The sequence below is a fragment of the Pagrus pagrus genome (assembly GCF_965226575.1).
Source record: "Pagrus pagrus genome assembly, chromosome: 11".
NCBI classification, from domain to species: Eukaryota; Metazoa; Chordata; class Actinopteri; order Spariformes; family Sparidae; genus Pagrus; species Pagrus pagrus.
In genome coordinates this window covers 25,243,914-25,266,631 of record NC_140195.1, presented here as the reverse complement: position 1 = coordinate 25,266,631, position 22,718 = coordinate 25,243,914, and the positions used below count along the sequence as shown (strand labels likewise).

The 22,718-nt window shown below is 39.9% G+C and overlaps 2 protein-coding genes across 3 annotated transcripts; one reads left to right on the top strand and one right to left on the bottom strand.

Annotated features, from left to right (window-relative positions):
- Positions 1-884: 884 nt before the first annotated feature.
- On the bottom strand, positions 885-2,393 carry rassf11 (Ras association domain family member 11; the record flags this gene model as incomplete). Its single annotated transcript, XM_084367758.1, has 2 exons — positions 885-2,200; positions 2,291-2,393. 2 exons carry the CDS (start codon positions 2,391-2,393, stop codon positions 885-887), a joined length of 1,419 nt encoding a protein of 472 aa, XP_084223884.1.
- A 5,478-nt stretch (positions 2,394-7,871) lies between these two features.
- On the top strand, positions 7,872-21,663 carry ampd1 (adenosine monophosphate deaminase 1 (isoform M)). Of its 2 annotated transcripts, none has more exons than XM_084366226.1 (15): positions 7,872-7,908; positions 12,211-12,376; positions 12,643-12,790; positions 14,320-14,485; positions 14,594-14,813; positions 15,552-15,681; positions 16,330-16,524; positions 16,876-17,007; positions 17,201-17,364; positions 17,570-17,696; positions 18,926-19,089; positions 19,349-19,469; positions 20,252-20,425; positions 20,879-20,989; positions 21,223-21,663. In XM_084366226.1, exons 1-15 carry the CDS (start codon positions 7,887-7,889, stop codon positions 21,376-21,378), a joined length of 2,196 nt encoding a protein of 731 aa, XP_084222352.1. In that variant the 5' UTR covers positions 7,872-7,886; the 3' UTR covers positions 21,379-21,663. The 2 variants fall into 2 exon arrangements, with proteins under 2 accessions (XP_084222352.1, XP_084222353.1); XM_084366227.1 differs by lacking the exon at positions 7,872-7,908 and adding an exon at positions 11,282-11,419.
- Positions 21,664-22,718: the final 1,055 nt, after the last annotated feature.

The following is a 22,718-nucleotide window of genomic DNA, read 5'->3' as shown; positions in this document are numbered from 1 at the left end:
TATTAACAACAGCTTCTCAACAGATGTCTGCAAATTCACCAGAGATGGAGCTCATTCAAAGCTTTCAGTCCAGTCGTCCAATAATGGATACTTTATGAAAGCTCTCTTGAGGTGCGCGGTTGTGTTATGAGTAACAGAGAACACAAATGCAGATTCCAGTCCATTTTTCCTCTAAGGCTAATTCCTTGCTCAAGTCCTTGGAGGCACAGTCCTCCAGCATGAACTCAATCTGAAATGTTCTTGGGCAAAATGCCCAGATGAATGCTGTCTGCTAGACAAAATTAAATTTCTAATTTATACGAAGCAAAGGCAATGATAGTCTCCTCTTGATTTCCCTCGCTTCCATTGAGGTTATAAGATGTACAATATATTCCACAATTTAACTTTGGTGAGCAAGGGCAAGGAATCGTATCTGCAGATGTAATTATATATATTTAAATTTACAATGTTACATTAAAGTTTGTGAATTTTGTTTCAATGTGGGTTGAAGTAAATTGTGTACAAAGGTGGTCGGTTAAAAAAACAAAACAAAAAAAACATGAATTACATTATGGACACACTTGGCATCAGATTTCGACTTCAACTGGTCTGCCTTAGTTCCCACGGTGGATCAGAGGGGCTCATTTCTGATATGGAACCCATTTAACCACAAGGGGGCCCCCTTACATGACTAAAACAAAGGGAAGACTGCTAATGTGGAAGTGGGTGCACTATGATGCCTGTTGCTCCATCCCAAACATACATCAACCGTAAGAATTGGATGCAAACACTCAAAACAAGGTAAACCAGAAGTATCGGTGTCCTGCATGAAATTACCAAAATTGGTGTTCAGTAAAGCATTAATATTTACTGACTTAGTATTTGTGACCTCTGTTAATTTGATTCTAAACCTTGGTACTGCCCAAATATATGGTGAGCTCAGAGCGATGAATCACGTTCTGTTTAGTCTGTGTTTGAGGGCTTTGGGCCTCAGACCAGCGTGTCCACCACTCCCTCAGCTCGGTGGGACCTGTGGGCCGTCGCTCCTTTATCTGGCTGGGGGGAACTAGAGCGTCAGGAGGGTTTAAGTCTTCTCTGGGCAGGGACTTCCTGTTAATATTTACATCCTGATCTGGATCAGATTGTTGCCAAGTTCCAGTGGCAGTTGTTGTATTTGCACCAACTTTTGAAACCATTTCTGAATCCTCCTGAACAACATTTTGAGATGCAAAGACATCAAGCCCCTGCATTGTGTGCTTGTACCCCTTGAGTCTGTGCTTGCACTCCACAGCCTTTGCCCTCATCTCAAGGAACTGACATTGCAAATCCTTCTCGTAACCCTCCTCTGCCTTTAATTCATTCTCCCAAAACTTGATCTGCTCCATCTCCTCTTCAGCCATCCTCTGCTGGGCTTCCTGCTCAGCTTTTTTGGCCCTCTGTTTTTCCTCAAGCTCAAAAATCTGTGTGTCTATGTGTGCTATCTGGACCTGTAAATCTTGCAGACAACTGAGCTGAAATATAATTGTTTCTCTGAGACTATTTTTCTCATCTTCGGTTGTAGCACAGCTTGACCTGGACAGGTCATCAAATTTTGCTTCTTGAGTTTTCTTGGAGTGTTTGCTTTCTTTACCCCTTGCCGGACTTCCCATGCAGCAGGATGTCTGTTGATCCAGGTCTGACTTTAAACTCTTCTGACCTCTGACTTTGCTTCTACTGCTCCAACCTGAGTTATCTTTGTCGAAAGCGAGAGAAACATCCAAAGAGGTACGATTCCTTTTATCAGTCCTCTTGCTGCTTTCCTTATCACAGGCAGTACTGTAGACCTTGCCTTTACCCAGACCCTCCAGCCATTCCCAGGCCTCCTCCATGAGCGTCAGAGACTTTCTTTTAGGCCGTTTCACGTCCTCTTTTTGCTGCTCAGCCTCTTGTCTTAAACAGGACAAGGGTGGCAGGCTTCGACGATGCAAGCTTAGTGAACCGCTGCCCCGCCGTATTCTGGTGCCTGCATCTTTTCTTCTCAATGGCGGGCAGGGCTGGTATCTGCCAACTTTTGTCCGGCTCATTTCATCCCAGACTGAGGGTCCGTTGTGTAGCAGCGTGAGTTGGACCTCCCTGGCCTGCTCGCCGTACTTCTCAAGAGTCTCCAGAAGGCGTTCATTAGGCGTCATGCATCGCTCAAAGTCTTTAAATGTCTCCCGTAGAGTGTAGCGTCCGGGCTGACCTACAGAGAAAGATGACAGTGCGGTTGTCATCTCTATAAACGTGTCAGAACATAAATCTTATTACCATGAAGAGCCACAGACACACTTACCCAGGGCTTGGGCCAAAGCTATGACCACTTCTTGGCATGTTGTTTCTTCTGTGACTCCACAGACCACACGTGGGATACCGTCCACAGACACCTTCACTTCCATTGTGTCTGTCCCTTTTAAAGGACATAAAGTTTTAGTCGATGTGTGACACAATGTGCTGGGCTCACTTCTCTGTGAGGGGAAGTGGTGGAGACAGCTAAATGACCCCCATTAACATTAACTGTAATCTGTCTGCTCATGTTGGTCTTGCTTGAGGGCAGTTTAAAGTGTCTACAATGGCCCATAATACTGAAATATAAATGAACAGAAAACACATTTTTAGTAATGGCTTCAAAATATTCATGTTGAAATGTTATAAAGACCTACCTTTTTGTCCTGTCTGTAGTACAAATGTTCCGACCTTCCTGCTCTGGGGGAATGTTCTGGTTGGGAGGAACACTCCAGCAATTAAGACCAATTAAAATTCCTGATGGCATCTACCACTGGAGGACCGTTTATGATCCCACCCATCGTGCATAGTTTCCATTGTGCCTGAAAAAACACAGCAAGACTTGACATTTCTGTAACATCTTCTTATATGAAATGTGAAAACAGGATAATAATATATAGAGCAACAGGAAATATTTTGTCAGTAATTGTCAGAATAAAGGTCAGAAAGTCAGAGCTTAAAGGGGCAATTTGTAAAATATGACCAGAGTTTTAGTTTAAACTATTAAAGAAATTAACATTATAACCAGAAACAATAGTGACATTGTATGTTGCGTTGCAGAGATGTCTACTGAAGTTAGCATGCTAACCAGCTAGCCCCGGCCCCGTCTTCGTAACACCACTTTGTACTAGTTAGAGGCGATAGTCTGATAAGTGAACAAAATAAACTCACAAATAAATTCTATTTTCAGAAAAATACAACAATGCAATTCAAGCTTCTCTTTTACCAAACAAAAACAAGCTTGGCTCCCTTGTTAACTCACCCAAAAGACACTCAAACTCGACATAAATGAAATATAACTCACGAAAAAGCTGTCTTACTTTGGTTCGGTCGAAATAAATCCTCAAGTCACTGAGTAAGATGTGAAAATGTCCTCTGCACGCTGTCTACGCCCCAGATATTAGGTGTAGCTAGCTAGCATCATACCCATCGACTGTGTGTTTGAAGTAGGTTTTCGTTTGTGTGACAGCTCTGTGTCTGTCAAAACGTATACACCCTCAGATTTCCTCTTTGAATGCTCATTGCACTGGACTTGATTTGGGAGAAACATTTACCTACATTTTCCGCTTTCCAACTCATTTTCACACTGTCACGGCTAGCCTCAGTTATCGCCGCCATCGTGTTTTTCCAGACTCGTGTTGACTTCTCAAACGTCTCTGTCTTAAGTTTGGTGACACAAGCTAACGTTAGCTAATACGAGCAACTGCACAGTCCCTGAGTGTACTGAAATGTGTTTTATTGCCAATGAGCACTGAACTTTTCATTCAAGATGATCAATATTGTATTTCTTCTTATAAAGGTACAAAGTCTGGCTTTTAACCAGTTTTTATTTCACATTCAAGAGATATTGAGCAGAACTGTATTTGCTGTTATGAGCAGTGTACTGTGTGATCCATCAAAACTGGCACTCCACCATTTGTAAAGGTTGTGCCTGTGTAGTGTTTGTAGTCTTATGAATGTCGCTGTGTCTGAATACAAACAGGTCAAGTATACGTGTATTCACCAGTGAGTTTAGATTATGTTCCTCCTTATCTTTTCAACCGGAAGGGTGAGTGCAATCCCAACAGAACATGTAAACACGCGTCTAACTTGTGCACCAGTTAGACATTATTATCAAGCACGTACTCATTCCTCGCTGTGTTGCTAAATATCTCAACTTCCATTCATTATTATCAGAGTTCAGATTTTACTTAAAGCTATTGCACTTCTTTTGGAGATTTATCTTTATTTAAATGAGGCTTTCGCTGCATTTTTAACAGTTTTAACTGCGGGTGATGATGGAAAGCAAAGCCTTCGCGTTCGTTAGTTAACATGTCGGACTGCAAGCTATTTTTCATTTTCAACAAATAATACTCGTAAAAAGTGTTGGGGAAAAAAAGTGTAAGTTCAGCCATTACAAAAAGTGGTGGAGACATGTCCCCAGCATCCCCAGTGTAAATGACACCTATGCATGGCATAATGAACACTCTAGCCAGCTACTTCCTTACAAGTGGCTCTCTTGGAAATGTCCTTGTGGAAACAAACACTACATAACAATTCTTTTTTTACACCTGTCCCAGTCATGATGTAAAATACCCTTTTACCAAATCAATAGGTGAAACATTCAAATGGCAAAAGTCAATAAAAAGTTCATATGGTTTGCTTTGAAACTCTCAAACCCACTCCACAGACCAGTGTGTGTGTGTGTGCGCGCATGCGTGTATCTATGACTCTTCTAAAAAATCATGACCTGTTATGATAACAGCTTTATTATCTTGAGATATGCTATGGGCTTCCATTCGTAATGAATAATCAAGTCATGAAAATAAAACTATTTATGATGAAGTGTATAGTATGTGATGAAGATTTTGGAAATATATAAATGGAGGTGTTTCTTTCTGTATTTGTTGAACATTTCACTCATGTTTTGATGATTAATGACATTTAAAATTAATTAGAACAATGCAAGCAAAGCATTCCTAGACTTGAAGCTGGACAGGGGAGCACCTGTTGTAATTTTGTAATATCTGACAGTCCAAATGATGATGATAGGAGTAATGTGAGACAGGCAAGCTTGGACACCCTGCTCCCTCTTTCCCACATAAACCAGATGTCCAGTATCTGATAATCTTCCAGGTTCAGCGTGAGAATCAGTCAGATATCTCTTGAGCACAAAAAGAAATTAATCAGAGAACTGTCCGTTCATTTGTTGCGACTCACCTTTAAAAGCGTGTGGCAACTTGGCGACAGTCAGTGTTCAACCTCAAATTTGTAGTTATCACTGTCGGATCATTTGAGATGAGCAACTGAAGATTGAAACCACAAAAAAAAGAAACGTGCTGTCCAAACAGCCAAGTCAAGAGATCAAACCATCTCTAGAGTTCAAGATAATGTCAAGCTACCATTGAGTGTCAGTTTAATTCCAATCACAAGTAATCCACAGAATCAAGTTTCAGCTGGAAGTTTAAAGTATTTCAAAGGTATGCTTAGAAAATACATGATCAGAGTTGGATTATCATTTAGAAAGTGTTCCACCAGTAGCTTCTCAGCAGGTAAAGAATTTGGTCTGGCATTTTTATTTCTAACGGCTGATCTGACTGGCTGCCCGTTTCTAACCTGATCTCTTTAACTGGCTGAAACATAAGAGGAACTTTGACATTTAGGATCACATTCCCTAAAAATAGACGGGTGGTAAGTGTCCTCGAGCTGCACTGCGTCTTAGGGTGAACGGAGGCGTGACACGGGTGAATGGCACAGAATTTTCCTCCCTTACAACCAAAGAAATAGTCATTACTTTAAATGGTATCCAGCACTGCAGATAGTTTTGGTTTATTATCTATGTTTTAAAAATGCCTGTCTCTAAGATGTATGCCCATTACCCTGTGCTTGGAATTATGTTTGTGCTGTTCAGAGCAGTAAAAAGTGAGAGACCACCAGTCGCGACGCCCGAAAACATGTTCACGACGTACTGACCAATGACCACTCAGTAGTCATTACTCCATTGCTACATGACACGCATATATACACATACACGCCCATCTTAGAAACTTGGCCTCCATTTTGATCTGAACTCAAGATTACAGTTTCATGAATGAATCTTGCACTATTCCAAGGCACCCAGCACTTTGTGTCTGGAAAAAAAAAATGTTGCTGTGGAGTAGTTTTTCAAATGCAATTCTTCAATGCTCTGAAGAGGACATATGAAAATCCATAGTAGAGGCAGAAGTTTTAGAGAGGGTTATATAAAACTTCACGGATCTGAAACTTACAACTACGCACTACAAATACCATGCTAAAGGTCCTCAAAAATGAGGACCTGTAACAGAGAATGGGCCAGGAACCAGTACAGCTGCTTATTAGCAGAAGAAAATGGTCATTGATCAGCAACATTCTAAGTAAGCTGGCCAATATCATCAAACAGGCACTGAATCCTCATAAAAGCTCAGCTGTAGACTGCGGCATATACGGAGGAGAGAGGTGGCGGCAGATACGAGGGCAGAAGTTTACACCTGGAGTAGACTGAAGAAGGTGGCCCAAAATCACATATGATAGAAACAAGCAATTGATGGCCTTTGCTTTGTGAAACAGCAATGATGATGATACTACTTTGATTCCTTTTTAGAGTAAAGGTGCTTTCACCAGTTATTCCTGTATGAGCGATTGATACTGCCTGGTGATTCAGGGCAGCTTATTTGTAAGGGCGTGCCCTCACCTGTCAACAAGGCCTTTAGGTATGGTGGATACTACTTTTCTTATACTTCTACTTCCACATTAATTTTCCACTAGCAGAATGGCTGTAGTAATGGCAATGTTGTGATCCCATGAGGATGAATCCCTGGTTGATCCCCTGACTTTTCTCATGTCAAAGATTTCAGATATCACAATATTTGAAGAGAAATCCCCAAACGATGACTCTTAATGACTTGTTGATCCCCTTTGATGGTTTTTGATGTAGCTCCATCATGAGATCAAGACAACCAGTTACCTACAAAGATGATCAGCCTCAGCTGTACACTGTGCTTAGTGCTAATTAGCATATTTTAGCATGCTAACATGCTAAATTAAGATGGTTACAAGGGCAAACATAATCTCTACATAATACCAGAATGTTAGAATTGTCTTTGAGAGCATGTTAGCATGCTGGCGTTAGCATTTGGTTCAACGCACCACTAAGCCTGTATGTGTAGCCTCAAAGAGCTGCTAGCTGGACGACAACGAGACAGCAAAATCTCTCTCTAAAGTTGGTCTTTGAGGTTTAACAGAGATAGATATGCAGAAATCCTTCAAATCTTTGCAGAAAAAAAACATAACAAAATGCAAAACAAAGCAAAGAAATGTGTGTAACACCTCGAGACTATTTTAAAGATCTTTCCCTTTCTCATTTAAAGGAAACTGAAAACAAGCAAAGGTAGCTCAGGGTGTTTTGTTGGCAAGTACAATCCAAAACCACTTGGACACCCTTGTGAAAGCTACTTACTATATGTGAGGTGCAAGGGTCACATTTCAAATGTAAACATTTTCATGCTTTTCAGTTCATTTAATGGCACCAGCTGTTGCATCTGCACTGTGCACTGCATGTGCATAGCAACTTGTGCAGCTATCAGGGTGTTATATAATACATGTCCCCTCATGCACACATACCCACATGCTCTTTGTCTACACACTTTGCTGGTCAGTGAGTCTTGTGTGCACTCATAGACAACTTAAAATAGACTTGGACACATATGAGTTCCCTGTTACGTCAAGGCGTATCCCGTGTGGGCACAGCAGGTTCTGGTTACACTTGAGGCAGGGGGAGCTTAATATTGCAGAGACCAAGTTCAGGGCTCCACACTTCCCAACTACAGTGGTCCAGTGGCGGATCACCTTTTTTTCCTCAGGGAGCGTTTCACTGGAAGAGCGTCACCATGCCTAAAGTCGTTGTGCCAGGTGAGTATAGGCAGAATGACTCTGGGTTTGAACGTGCTCTCTCTCTCTCGCCTATAGAAAGAGGGGTAGGATAGCTTTTTAAAAGGGTTATTTTTACATCAACACATGACTACAAAGTTAAACTGAGGAAAGCCTTCATCAAGTGTGGAGTACACATGAAAAAATGTAAAAAGCAAAACAAAACTTGACCTTTCTGTCAACACGCCTCCCTCATGTCTGTTTATTAAAACATATGGAAAGAATGGATGCAAGAACTCCCAAAACTTTGCAAAAAATTCTTTGAATGTACTTACAGGGGTCACACCCCTCACAGTGCTGAATATTAACAACTGTTAAGGTAATAAATTCCCATATGTTTGGCAGTGTACTGTTTGATGGTACTGACAGCTTTAATGACAGGTTCATTGGGGTTAAAATGCAGATAGTTCTTATATGAAGTCCATGCTGACTAATATGTACATCACAAGATGTCATCTTTTTCTCAGAATTGAACATTTTACCTTCATCTTTTCTTTACAATCATATGTTTGCACCAATTAGTTCACTAGTGTCATTTTTTATATATCAGTTAAACAAGATCAAAATACCATTCTTGAGCTCAGTTGTTAGCTTTCAAGTTCGTGTTAATGAAACAAACTGGGTATGTAGAATCTACGATTAAGCGATCAAGCCCTGAATTTCAATGATGTCAAGAGCACAAATAAAAAAACAGAATAGGTGCAAAAATGTGATAACGAACAGAAACAACAAATATAATCACAAAGAAAATGAACAGAATGGATACATAAAAATGATAAGAGATAAAGAGCAATATGACAGAATATAAATAAAACGGAAAAAAGTGCTTGCAAATGATAAGAAACTGCAAACGAACATGACAAAACACAAATAAAACAGGTGCATTAAAGATAAATGGCAGACAATCATACAGGACAGCACATAGTTAAAAACAGTTACATTCAAATGCTGAGTAATAATATAACAGTCACCAGTAATGAATCTGAGGGCGGAGTGATAAACAGTCTAATGGAATGAGAGTAGAGACAGAGGCATGTCTACAGATAACATCACCATAATCCAGGACAGATAAAAAGACAGCTTCAGTGATCCGTTTCCTACAGAACATGGGGAAAGTAGTATGGATTTTGTATAAATAACCAATTTTTGTCTTAGCTTGCTAACAAGTGTGTTAAAATGTAATTTCTGATCCAACCAGATACCCAAATAGTTGTATTCAGAAACCATTTCAATATAACATAATGTATGAGCTGTGAAAAGGTCAGAAGAGCAAAGAGCAACCTTTGCTCAATTTGTACTTGCTGTATTATTACTACTATTTTAAATGCTGTTGTAATGGTTGCTAATTATAGGCCTACCTCCCCCTAGCCACTGGGCAGCTGGCAAGTATGAGTTATATTATGCCATCAAGAGTTTTTCAAAGGGTGAAAAATAGAAATGCAGTGGTCCGGACAGCTGCTGTCTGAAGAGCTTGATTTCACATCTAACAGGGTGAGGTGGTTGTAGCGATTTCGCAGGTATCGGTGGCGAATGCATGTGAGACTGTTTACACATTCTGATGTGACAGCTGAGATTTCACACCAGTGTTGTCATGCAGTCCATGCAGGCAGGTTTTATGGTCTGTCGGAGCAGGTGTGGCGAGCTGACGACCAACATCAGTGATCATAAAGATGAGATATTAAAGGGACATTTTGTCACAGAAAACAATACAAAACTGATTCAGAAGTTCACCCAAAAATTATCTACTCATCCTCATGCTGATGAAAAGTCAGGGGAAGTCGCATCATACACAAAATGAAATGAAGCAGATGAGGACTGAATGAAAACAACAGAAAAACAAAATGGCTCCATACAGCTTGTAAGGTGTAATCCAAGTCTCTGGAAGTCCAGAGATCCCAAATTGATTTGAAAAGACGTTATTATCACACTTTAAAAGTCAAAATCCTCTGTAGCTGCTAAGCTAACAGAGGGGTAAATAATGTCTTTTCAAATCAGCCTTTTTTTCTAGTTGTTTTTACATTTGGAAATAAGTCCCCATCTTCTTAACTTGTTTAGGAGAACGCTGCAACACTGGTTTGCTGTGAGGTGCAAAGGTCTTTTTTCCTCCAAAAGACTCGAAAATCTCAGTAAATGTGTTCTGGACACGCCGGAAATAATCCACATAACTGTAATAACGACTATTTTCTACTACAGCAGCGATCCCAAAACTAAGCAAATTCTGTGGACAGTATTTTTTTTATTTTTTTTTTTAGTAGCTCACTAGCTTCCTTGGAATTGCTGCCTTTAAACATAACCACACTTGTTTTGTTTCCCTCTAACCTGGACCGTCCCACCCTGACTGGGACTTTTTGCTTACTCCGCAGAGGGAGGAAGTAAGTCTGGAGTTGAGAAACTTCTTGTAGGGAGTTTTCCTCCATGCATTTGATTGCAACATAGTAATATGGACCTTGGTGATTAAAGATCTACTTCCACGAAATAAAGTGGAAATGGACTCTATTTATTAATGTACTGTTCACATTCACTTTGGTTCTTTGGTTTATCAGATGCTTCACTTAGAGCATCATCAGTCTGAACTGAACTGAAAGTGAGCATTTACATTAATAAATGACTTTTCAGAGGGGAACTAAGGTGGTCCCATTAAGGGGAATGGGATGCTTGCACACGACTTCATTGACCGTCCGACTTGCTTGAACCTTCAAAGTGATGGCAGGGCTGGGGCGCCCAGGAGCTCAGTTGGTGAACATGCATCCCATGTACAGAGGCGTTGTCCTCGCTGCAGCTGCATGTTCAGGTCATGCCCCCTCTCCCTCATCCTGTTTCCTGTCACCTCTCTGAGCTGTCTTCTCAATAAAGCCATTACAGGTTTAAACAAAATACTTAAAATGAAGTAATGGCAGGGAATGCATCTTCACATGCATGGATCATCATTAAAAATGGCAGCAGAGCAGTAATGGAATAACATCACCCAAACGTCCTCCATATTTGATTCAAAACTTCAAGAACTGAGATGACAAAATCATCTCTGCATGTGTTATAAATATGCAATCACCAATTCTTCATCCAGATGCTTTGTCCAAATCTACTCCATGAGCAACTTTAATTTAACACTCATGTGTCCTCCCCATTATTCATCCTCATGCTGTATGTTACCTTAATACAACTTATCCAATCACCATAACACATATGTACCGGTCCAGTGTTTAATTTCAGTCCTCAGCATACTATTGCATGTATTTCTAATCTATTTTCAATATTGTTAATAACTGATAAATATGATGTTCATGATATGCAGGGACAGTCCCTGTTCCTAAATCGTTATGTATCCATAACTCCAGTAGATGGTGCATTTTGTTATTCAAACACTGTAAAACATAAAATGTGTGTATCATCTTCATGTATAACACTTTTCTAACCAATGCTTTTCTAACCCTCTCTTTTTTGATTTTCTTCCGGGTGGTGCTACTTTCTTGCTGGGCATAATCAGGTCAAGCGAGTAAGTATAGAGGGTGCAAAGCAGAACCCGGAATCACTTTAGTCAAATGTGCCATACTAGATATGGTTGTCTAGAGTTGAAAGCCTTGGCGCTTGACTAGTACGTGCATGTAACCAGTAGATTTCCATCTAGAGAGTAGTTATCTATGTTAGCAGGCATCATTTAATGCCACTCATGCTCTGTATTGTCATTGTGTTTCTGATGAAACCTCCGTCGAATTGCTGTTGTTCGTAGCTTGGTTCATAACTCAGGTCATTTTGGACCTTGACCCTCTTTTCCTGTCATTTCTTTGCAACATATTGAGGAATTCTGATCAAAATCATTTCATCTACATCCCTATAGAACCACTGACATCTTGACTGATGATAAATGGAAAATAAACAGTGAAGGATGATACGAAAACTGGGTCTGGAGTTAAAAACATTTGTCAAAGAAGGCTTCATCTTGTATCCATGCATATGAGCTGAGCCGACTGTGTATGTCAGTGCTTTATCACTGTAATTCCTCTATATGCATGGGACCTTGTGTTTTCAGCCAGAAGTGGAGGTCACAGTTGCAGACTTGTAGTGACCGAGTCAATCTTTGGTCATGTATTCAACGCATGTGCTGGAGTCTGTCAGGTTAGGTAAGGTATGTGCCTTTGTAATGTTATACATGTGGCCTAGATTAGCAGTCAAGAGGTTCTGTTTGTGGCTGGCCTCCTAGCCATAGTCTGTGTCTGTGCTGCATGATAGTGATGGGAGCAGAATGCTTTTAGGTCGCTAACAGAACGTGTTTGCTGCGACCGACAGAGACCGATGACAAGATGCGGGCCTTCGCGGAGAAAGTCTTTGCGTCTGAGACCAAAGACGAGAACGTCCGCGATGAGATCTCCATGTTTGATGTGGATGAGGACTGTCCCATCATGCACGATGAGATGGCTCACCATCTGCACACTAAGGATGATTCTGAGAAACGGTGAGACCGGAGATTATGTGTTGTCACTTTGAGCTTGTGTTGAAACAAAATCATGTTATTACATGGTGAGAAAATAAGACGTAGCTCGTAGGTTTCCTATTTAGACTTTTTTTTACACCATTTAAGGACTCGCATGTTTCCATGAAAACTAGGGCAAAAATTACTCTATATAACTGATAATACTTAACAACAAACAGAGAACAGAACAGAGAAATTTTGACCTTGGATGAAATCAACCACTAAACACAACCTCTCCTCATCCACAGCAAGAAGCGCTCCCGCACCATAGGTGTGCCTGTGGCTTCTGTCAAGTCATCTGCTGCCCCTGTAGTGTCAGTGGAGGTGGACACGCCCACCTACCTGGAGGTGCCCGACTTCCAGAGAGTGGCCATCATCGGAGACTACGCCTCTGGGGTACTGTTCAGTCGTTTAATGTTTGCCTTGATATTTTTAGAAAAAATATCACCCACCATTTTAAATGTAGATATATCTTTGATGTAAAATAATCGCATTTCGTAGGTTCAAACTGGTTCAAGTGAGTTTTTAAAGTCTCCTCATTATTTTTCCTGAACTATCTTAAATCATGGCTTGCACTTTTTACCGTTATTATCTGAGTGCAACCATGACTTAACCAACAATGTATAAACCAACAAACACATTTCCATCATGTACCTTTTGCTCAAACTTTAAAGAAAATGGTATTCTGGAGGCTTTGGTAATATGCTAACATGCTCCTTAAGGAACTTAAGTTGGTAATTTAAAAAAACCCACAATAAATGCTTCACTTCAGTCCGTAATGCCGACTGTAACGCGTTACATGACACAACTGTACTAATATATTACTGAAATATTATAAGTAATGTGTTATATTTCTCCATTACCGCCAAAAGCAATATATTACTGTAACGTGTTACTTTCGTTACCCGTTACCCCCAACACTGATTGTACCCCACATATAAAACAGTTACTGACGAGTAGCAACATGTAGTCACAGAGGAGCAAGAGGATCATAGAGACACACTGCTGCCTGTAGCCTTCCTATAATATTTAATATGACCAATCAGTAGCATCTGTGCTGCTGAAAATACACCCCCAGACCAGACTACCTCTGCAACACAATATTTTAGGGGAGACGTCACTACAGATTTAGTTTTTACTAAGGTTAGGAGTCAGGGCTGTCCCCTATCAACTTATTCTTTTAAAATGTAATAAAAGGCGGCTATTTGAAATAGGTTCATTATATAATATAAGTTGATTTCACTGAATTCCAGTTTGATGTTTTACAGTGTAGTAGCAGTAGTTGAAGTTTCTACCTTTGTATTACTGCATGTCAGCAAACTTTCCTAAACTAGACCTGGGTCAAGTTTACACGGATGCAGGAGGTGTTGACTTTGAATTTCACTGACTATATGTGTCTGTAGGTCAGTGGCCTTACAGCCTCCTGCCCACTAACAGAGGCCCATGAGTGGAGCTCATCTGATAGCAGGCTGTGAGGTTTAGGTTTCACGACTGTGGGTTTGACATTTACAGGGAGGGAAACACTGTGGGGGAGCTGATTATTATTCCTGTTTTAACATTTCAGGTATAGTGACTATATAATATAGCATATTGCATAACATGACAGAGAGCAAATGGCTGCTCATGTAATGCAGGAAAAAACAGTAAAATATTGACATTGTTTTGAACAGAAAATTGTGACTTTTGCAGTTTACAGTATATTTTTTCAAAGTTCTTATCAATCCAGCCTCCACCCCTTCCATCAACAAATGTAAACATGCTTTTGTTATCATAATTTAATTTTTGCATTAAAGCTTTTCCATGAGTGGATAATTGGCAGTTCATATTGTTTTTAAAAACTAACTAACTAACTTAGCCACATGACTACAAGTTTTCAGGTATTTTTGCATGCAACTATAAAATCTCTAAAAATGTCTGCTACTCAGGTGACCATGGATGACTTTGAGCTGTCCTGTAAGGGTCTGTACCGTGCCTTGACCATCAGGGAGAAGTACATGAGGCTGGCCTACCAGCGCTACCCCCGTACAGCCTCCCAGTACCTGCGTGACATCGAGGGGGAGACCTTCAAATCTGAAGAACAGGTGCAGCCAGGTGAGGAGAAAAGAAGATGAATTTCAACAGGGTGACCAAATAACTGTGCTTATGCAAGATGTTTTCTGTGCCCAAATGCTTCATTCGTATATTACATCCATCCACCAGTCTTCACATCTCCTCCAAAGAATGGGGATGACCCCTTTGATACCAAGGACCTGCCAAAGAATCTGGGATATGTTGCTCGTATGAAGGATGGTCTCATCTATGTGTACAATGACGCTGCAGCTGCTGACAAACATCAGCCCAAGGACCTGCCCTGCCCCGACTACAACACCTTCATCGACGACATGAACTTCCTCATCGCTCTCATTGCACAGGGCCCAACGTGAGTGCTTTGTATTTCAGAATTGCAATATCTCAGTTATGATTTCATCCAGTTTCCAGTGTCTGTACAACCCATTTATCACTTTCAATCGATGACTTTCCAAGGGTTTACTGATTGACTGAAGTTCTCAGTGTGTGCGGTCCTAGAAAGATGCTCAACAAAATAACATGCAATAACAAGACAGTTCAAATCAACGTCTTCCTTTTTTTTTGTAATAAAACATGCATGTTTTATAGATACAAACACAAAAAATGTCTTTCAGTGTACTGGTGTTGATTTAGTAAAAGTGAACGTGACAACACAAATAGTACCCGAGTAATAGCCTTAAAGTATCTGAAATTAAGTGTTCTTAAGTAAAAGTAAATTAATGCTTATATCTACATTAGCCTGATTCATCCAATTGGACTGATTATCTGATATTAAAAATGTTTCTGGTTGTCAGAATCAAAAAAAATAATTAAATAAAAAAATAAAAATCCAGTTGCCAATAAAATGCATTAATTTAAAATTAGGGCTCTGACCACTAGTAACTAGGAACTCTGGTTTTCAAATAAATGTTGTGGAGTAAAAGTACAATATTTGCCCCCAAATTGTAGTGGAGTGGAAGTATAAAGTAGCAGAAAATGTAAATACTCAAGTAAAGTACAAGTACCTAAAAATTGTACTTACTGTAGTTACATTCCATCACTGCAAACTCATTCCAAACTCATGTGTTCACACGCCTCTCTTGTTTTGCAGTAAGACCTACACTCACCGTCGTCTGAAGTTCCTCATGTCCAAGTTCAACGTGCATGAGATGCTGAATGAGATGGAGGAGATGAAGGAGCTGAAGATGAACCCCCACAGGGACTTTTACAACTGCAGGAAGGTAGCTATGAACAGCATTTAGCACAGACATTCCCTCTCAATTTGCTTCAAGACATTAAAGGTAAACAAAAATGTATCTAATCTAATTAATCTTGCACCCATAACTCTCCTCTTTAATTTGGAGGGATATAACTAAAATGCATGTGCTACGGCCCCATACAGGCCCCACGAATGCTGGATTTTAGATGAGGGGAAAATGTAAAATAAAGTGGAATCTTTGCGCTCTTCCTCCATTGACTGTACTTCAAATATTTATATTGACTTTTTAATACATGGTATTATAGATCTTCAAAATAAAGGGTTAAATCAATGATATATGTCCTAAAACCATGGTTATAAAAAAAACAGTAATTAAAGAGTCAGAATATTTTGAAAAACGTCAACATGAATTATTGTACTCAAACATTTTATACTATATTTATGTCAAATATAATTATATGCAGACAAAAATAAAAGATAAAAGTAGTATATTAATACTTCATTTTAGACATTCCGTTTCCTACCTAGTTTGCTGTGGTTTTCCTCACTTGAAGCTGACATGCATCTTACATGTGTCTTTGGTTCCCTCTTGTGATGAAGCAGAGTTATTACAACACCTACACCGACAGCCAACTCTGATCCCCTCTCTGTCGTCTCATTGTCATTCCAGGTGGACACCCACATCCACGCTGCCGCCTGCATGAACCAGAAGCACCTGCTGCGCTTCATCAAGAAGTCCTACCGCGTGGACGCTGAACGTGTCGTGCACAAGCTGAAAGGGAAGGAGGTCACCATGAAGGAGCTCTTTGAGTCCCTAAACCTGCACCCTTATGACCTCACTGTGGACTCCCTGGATGTGCACGCTGTATGTTACTCATTCCTTGGAACAGCAGTTTGTACAGACAGAATTACAAGTACAAAACGAGTCAGTGAAGGAAACATGAAAAATTGCAATTTCCTTACCTTACCACCAGGCACACACTTAAACAATTTTCTTCTTGTAAGCACACTTCAAAGTTAAATATATGAGATTTTAAACATTAATATAAGAACCAAACAACATCAAAAAAGGATCATCTTTAACATAATAACATAATTTCCTTATAGTATACTCTATCTGGATAACTTGGACAACATTTACATTTAGAACAAATCAACACAGTCAACCTTCCTTAATCTGAATCTCTTTCTCTGTCTCTTTGTTGTTTCTCTGAAGGGCAGACAAACCTTCCAGCGTTTCGACAAGTTCAACGCCAAATACAACCCTGTGGGAGCCAGTGAGCTGCGTGACCTGTACATGAAGACGGAGAACCACATCAATGGAGAGTACTTTGCCACCATCATCAAGGTCAGTTTCTATTCGAATAAAGCGAAGAGAAAGAGAAACATCACAGAAAGACAATGGTAGAATAATAGTTTTTGTGTCCTGCTGACACACGAAGAATGATAAACCAATACTGCTACTGATCTGCCAAATACTTTATGTATTATATAATGTACTTCAGATGATCTAAGCCTGATTTGACCTTTTTGTAAACCAGGAAGTAGCCAGTGACCTGGAGGATGCCAAGTACCAGTACGCTGAGCCTCGTCTGTCCATCTACGGTTGCAACCCCAACGAGTGGGGCAAGCTGTCCAGCTGGTTCGTCAAGCACAGAGTCTACTCCCCAAACTTCAAATGGATGATTCAAATTCCCAGGATCTAGTACGTTTTCACTCTTGATTCTTTCTTCCTTGCAATTTTAACCCAACCATGATACAAATAGAGAACTATTTTATCCCAATGTGGATAAATTATCGATATTTAAGAATAATCTACTGTATTTTACATCAAACACTCCCCCATGTGCTTGAAAAAAGATGGCTAGAATTCATATTAAAATGAATTTATTGTCCTCCTTCTATCTTAGCGACATTTTCAGAGGCAGGGACTTCGTGCCACACTTTGGCAAGATGTTGGAGAACATTTTCCTCCCCGTCTTCCAGGCCACCATTGACCCACACTCCAACCCAGAGCTCAGCATCTTCCTCAAGCATGTGAGTCAGAAACAGTCACCGAAAGCATTAGTGAAGGATGATCATAACAGCTCAGACACAAATTATATCTTGGTTTAAGGACTGTACGATAATTAGAGACTGTATGAAAATGACTGAGGTGGGAAGAGGTGCCGAGTCTTATATTTTGGCCCTCTCCAGCATGATCAATATTCTTTAGACCCATCCCTTCCCTGAAAAACCCTAAATAGCATCCAAAAATATATAGAAAATAATATATTTCTGGCTAATTTAATAGTGACAATACAGCTGCCCCTTTTTTTTAATTAAGTGCTGCTAAATTAACGATCTTTACAGCCACCACGGCCAAGGCCCTGTGCTTCATGTGGCAAAATGCTTCACATGGCAAAATACACTTCTAAGACACATATGAAAACTAAGCTTTTTGATTTCTTATTATATAACATTATCATTTTTCGTATCCAATACAAAAAGTATAGGGTGGGAAAAACAATGAATGCCCCTCCCCTCGTCTCCCAAAAATATTGCCCCAAACCTTGCAGGAAAATTAAAATTACAATACCCTGACCCCCACCTTCTCTCCTGATAAAAGGGACAGTTCACCCCAAAATCAAAAATACACAATTTTCCTCTTACCTGTAATGCTATTTATCTTTCTAGACTATTTTGGTGTGATTGTTTTTCTTTCCATATCACCATGCAGAAGGAAACATGCAACTAGTCATGGAGGATAACACTAGCTAGCTAACACATTTCCTTCCGTGTGGTGATATGTGCAGGTCTGTGGATTATCGTTAGTACCCAGGTCATGATTTCTGGAAACAGACATTGCTGTCTAGTTTTCAAATATATTTTTGGGTGTTTTGAGCACCACAGCACTGAGTGCCATATAATGCCATTATATTTGAGAGAAGGCAGACATCTCTACGGCCCATATCTCCAAAACTCGACAAATCACACCAAACCCATCTACATGGATAAATAGAAGAAGAAAAATATGTATTTTTGATTTAAGATCTAATTATGGGATAAATGAAAAAATATATATTTGAGTTGTAGTAGTGTTTACAATACAGAAGACACTGACATGACCAGACATGTGGATTACAAATTAATAGACCTCAACCATGAATGTTAATTTCCATATTAGTCATACATAAAGGAATGTTTTTACAGCTATCTTTGTCCAAGAGCTGAGTAACCCAGAGGTTAACCCTTGTATAATTAAGCATTTGCCTCCTGGCGTGTAGGTGACAGGCTTCGACAGTGTGGACGATGAGTCCAAGCACAGTGGTCACATGTTCTCTACTAAGAGCCCTAAACCAGAAGAGTGGGACATCGTCAAGAACCCCTCCTACACCTACTACATCTACTACATGTATGCCAACATTGCTGTGCTCAACCAGCTCCGCAGGTCAGTATCTTGTGTCTGTACACTCAGTTTTTTGTTTTTTAGTATGCGTGAAGTGCAGGAATATCATTGTTTAATGTTTTCTTCCTGCCTTTTTGTTGTCATATCATAGATGATACCTTCCCCTCTATTTATTTATATCTCATCTTCTCTTCTCCAAATACTCAGTGACTGCATATTTTGGCAATAGCAGGACAATAAGTTCCTCTAACATAATGCGTCATTTTCATAATGTAATGCTTATTTATGTTCTGCTTTCCAGACAGAGGGGGTTGAACACATTCATGTTCAGGCCTCACTGTGGTGAGGCCGGTGCTGTAACCCATCTGCTGGCTGCCTTCATGACTGCTGATAACATCTCTCACGGCCTCAACCTCAAGAAGGTCAGTCCTCTAAACGCATGGACACAGTTTAATTAAGCAGCACTCATACAGACATTAATTAACACATGATCAAGAACCAATTTCTAGGTGTCAGACATGTAAAGGAACCATAAGGCCCTGATTGTCCTGAATAAGAAATAATCAGAATAACCTGCTTCTTTATGCTGTAGACATTAAAGTCAATTAACAAAGACTTTTTTTTTTTCATGACGTAATCTCTTATCTGAAAGCACCGAAATAAATTCAATCTGGATATACAGTACTATAGTGCTGGAACCATCTGATTAAAAACCATTAAGGACCCCATTCTCAAAGAGCTCCTTGGGGGAAGAAGTACCTTTTAAGGCTCAATATTTGAAGCCTGGATCTAAGACACTTGGTTGAAAATCAGGGTGCAATTGATCGGAGTAAGAATGGATGTTATCCTGGATCTTCCATAATCCCGTGTTCTGATTGTAACTATTTACAATTACTGGGTTATTGCAACAATCAATAACTTAATTAATGTTTTCTACACATTTTTTTTTTAAAAAAAGGGTTTGAAGGGGAGATTTGAACTACTGTACAATTGATTTATGTCAGTCTCACATATAAGATTCATTTTCATGAGTAATCTTGCAGTTAATACTTGACTTTTTGGCCTTTAAGTATTTTCAAAATAAAATATTATCAAATATAAAAATAAAAGACAAGACAAAATGTCAGGTTCTGACTAATAATGTCTTGATTTGACTGAAACTGTTCTTATAGACTGATTATATCTATCTATCCTCCACCTCCAGAGTCCTGTGCTGCAGTACCTGTACTTCCTGACCCAGATCCCCATCGCCATGTCCCCTCTCAGCAACAACAGTCTGTTCCTGGAATACGCCAAGAACCCCCTGCTCGAGTTCCACAAGAAAGGCCTGATGGTGTCTCTGTCCACCGACGACCCCATGCAGTTCCACTACACCAAGGTCTGAGCACACAGAGGGAGCGCCTTTGATGATAATGTATACAATGGTGCATATTGTGCTGTGTATGAATACCGTGACATTGTGTACATCCACAGATGAATGCATTATAGTTTTCTTTGCAAGTCTTTGTATTCCTATTGAACAGGCAACGTCATTTAGAGCGCACTCAGAAATAGAGCACAATATGCATTGAATGAGTATTCATTGTAAGCATATAAACAGGTTTATGTCATATGTAGAGCATGCAGATGTGTCCAGAATTAACTGTTTAATAGTCTGGATTGCATATACAGACAAAACAAACTGTTATTGATGGAAAATGATGGCTTCCACTGCTCATGGTAAACGTATGCACTGTAGCTGCTGATAGCTGTGTGTACAAGGTCTCTTGTGAACTGCAGTAACTCAAAGTAGAGTGATAAAAGGTGTAAATGTTGATCTTTATATCCACAGGAACCCCTGATGGAGGAGTACGCCATTGCAGCCCAGGTCTTCAAGCTCAGTACCTGCGACATGTGTGAGATCTCCAAGAACAGTGTGCTGCAGAGCTCCCTGTCTAATGAGGTACTGAGTTTACTTTACTTTTTAACACACTTAATAAGTAGCCTGTAAGACATTTCTTTCTTTTTATGTTAGCAAAATCTTTGTTGCAAAACAGTAATTGTTGTGCACTTAAGGGCTTCATGTCAAATCCTCTGAAACACACACAGATCATATCCTCACACAACACAGACCGCTCTTAAATCGGAGATTATACTCGCACCAAAACATGCTTGTTGTTGTCTTCTGTGTTCCAGGAGAAGGTCCACTTCCTGGGTCACGACTACCTGAAGGAGGGTCCAGAGGGCAACGACATCCGTAAGACCAACGTGGCCCAGATCCGTATGGCGTACCGCTATGAGACCCTGTGCTATGAGCTCAACCTCATCAAGGAGGGCTTGAAGGCTGAGTAAACACTCAAAGCTCACCTACACTTGGTCGAAACTCATCTGCATTGTGATGTAGAAAAGTTTCTAAATTTTTCACAGTAACTCTTAAAAAAAAGGATCTTAAAGAAAGAGACCTTCTAACACATGGATGCTCTCTTCTTTGGAAGAAGAAACTTTATGATGACTGTCTTCACTGTAAATCATCTGCACATCTTATCCAGTTGACTTGTACATTACACTATGTGTATTCCATATGGAGAAACATCCTGTATTAGAATGAAAAGAAATAAAATGTGTAATAACAAGTGTCTTTGGTGTGCTTGTCCCATTGATGCATTTCATGATTTAACCAGAATTACAACATTGCAACATTATTTACTTGACAGCAGGATCTTGTCTAGTTGACTCGGATGCTCAGATCTGTAAACTGTAAATGAGACTTGATATGCACTCTTATTCGGCGCCCTGTTTCCTCTACACCATGCGCCAAAAGCAGTTTTCTAATGGCTCTTGTTTCCTTTTGAAGCTAGTCTGCACAGACATTTAGCTGTATCAGCAGAATGAAGAGGGAAAATGTGCATCAGTCATGCAAATTTTATGAGGTCATTAGTTCGAGCTGTTGCACAATGCATCACTTTTACCATTAGTTATTGACAGGGCATCCATGATGTCAGGCATTTCCTGGAAAGACACACCCTTCGTATTCTTAAACATTAAAACTGGGATGGCAAAATCAACATTTGATTAAGCTGGATTGTTCCATGAATGACGATCAAGTCTGAGATCCATTTGGAAGTCGTGGGAGTTCAAGACGAATACTCCCTTTAGGCCATAGTTTTGTGGCCCACGGTTTGTGTGAAATAATTAAACAAAAAGCCTATTAGATTATGATGTAATCCACCCTGAAGATTCTATAAATCAGTTTCAAAATTATATGGATTAATTTAATCTGGTGGGAGATAGACATTTATTGGACTGTTTTAAAGCAACTGAATGAACACATCAATTAAAATGTCTTCTCTACAGTTTTCAAGCTGTCCATCACTTTGCTGCACCAAAACGTCACATCATTAACAAAAGTAAAGTCCACGTCATGTTTACTGGCTCGTGGAGCAGCGTAGGTGCCGCTCATAACACAGTTTCCATATTTCCCAGGACACTTGAAGACAACAGTATTTATTCATCGTTGACAGCTGCAGGAGTTGATGTGATGACGTCATCCGTCTTGGATCGGGAGGATTCAACCAAAACTTTCTCACAGTCACAGCTGCGTCAAGCTCTCCGGAAACAGCCAGAGTAGAACCGGAAGTCAAACGACGTGCCTACAAAATAAGTGGAGTTAAGTTGCAAAGCAAAAATAGGCA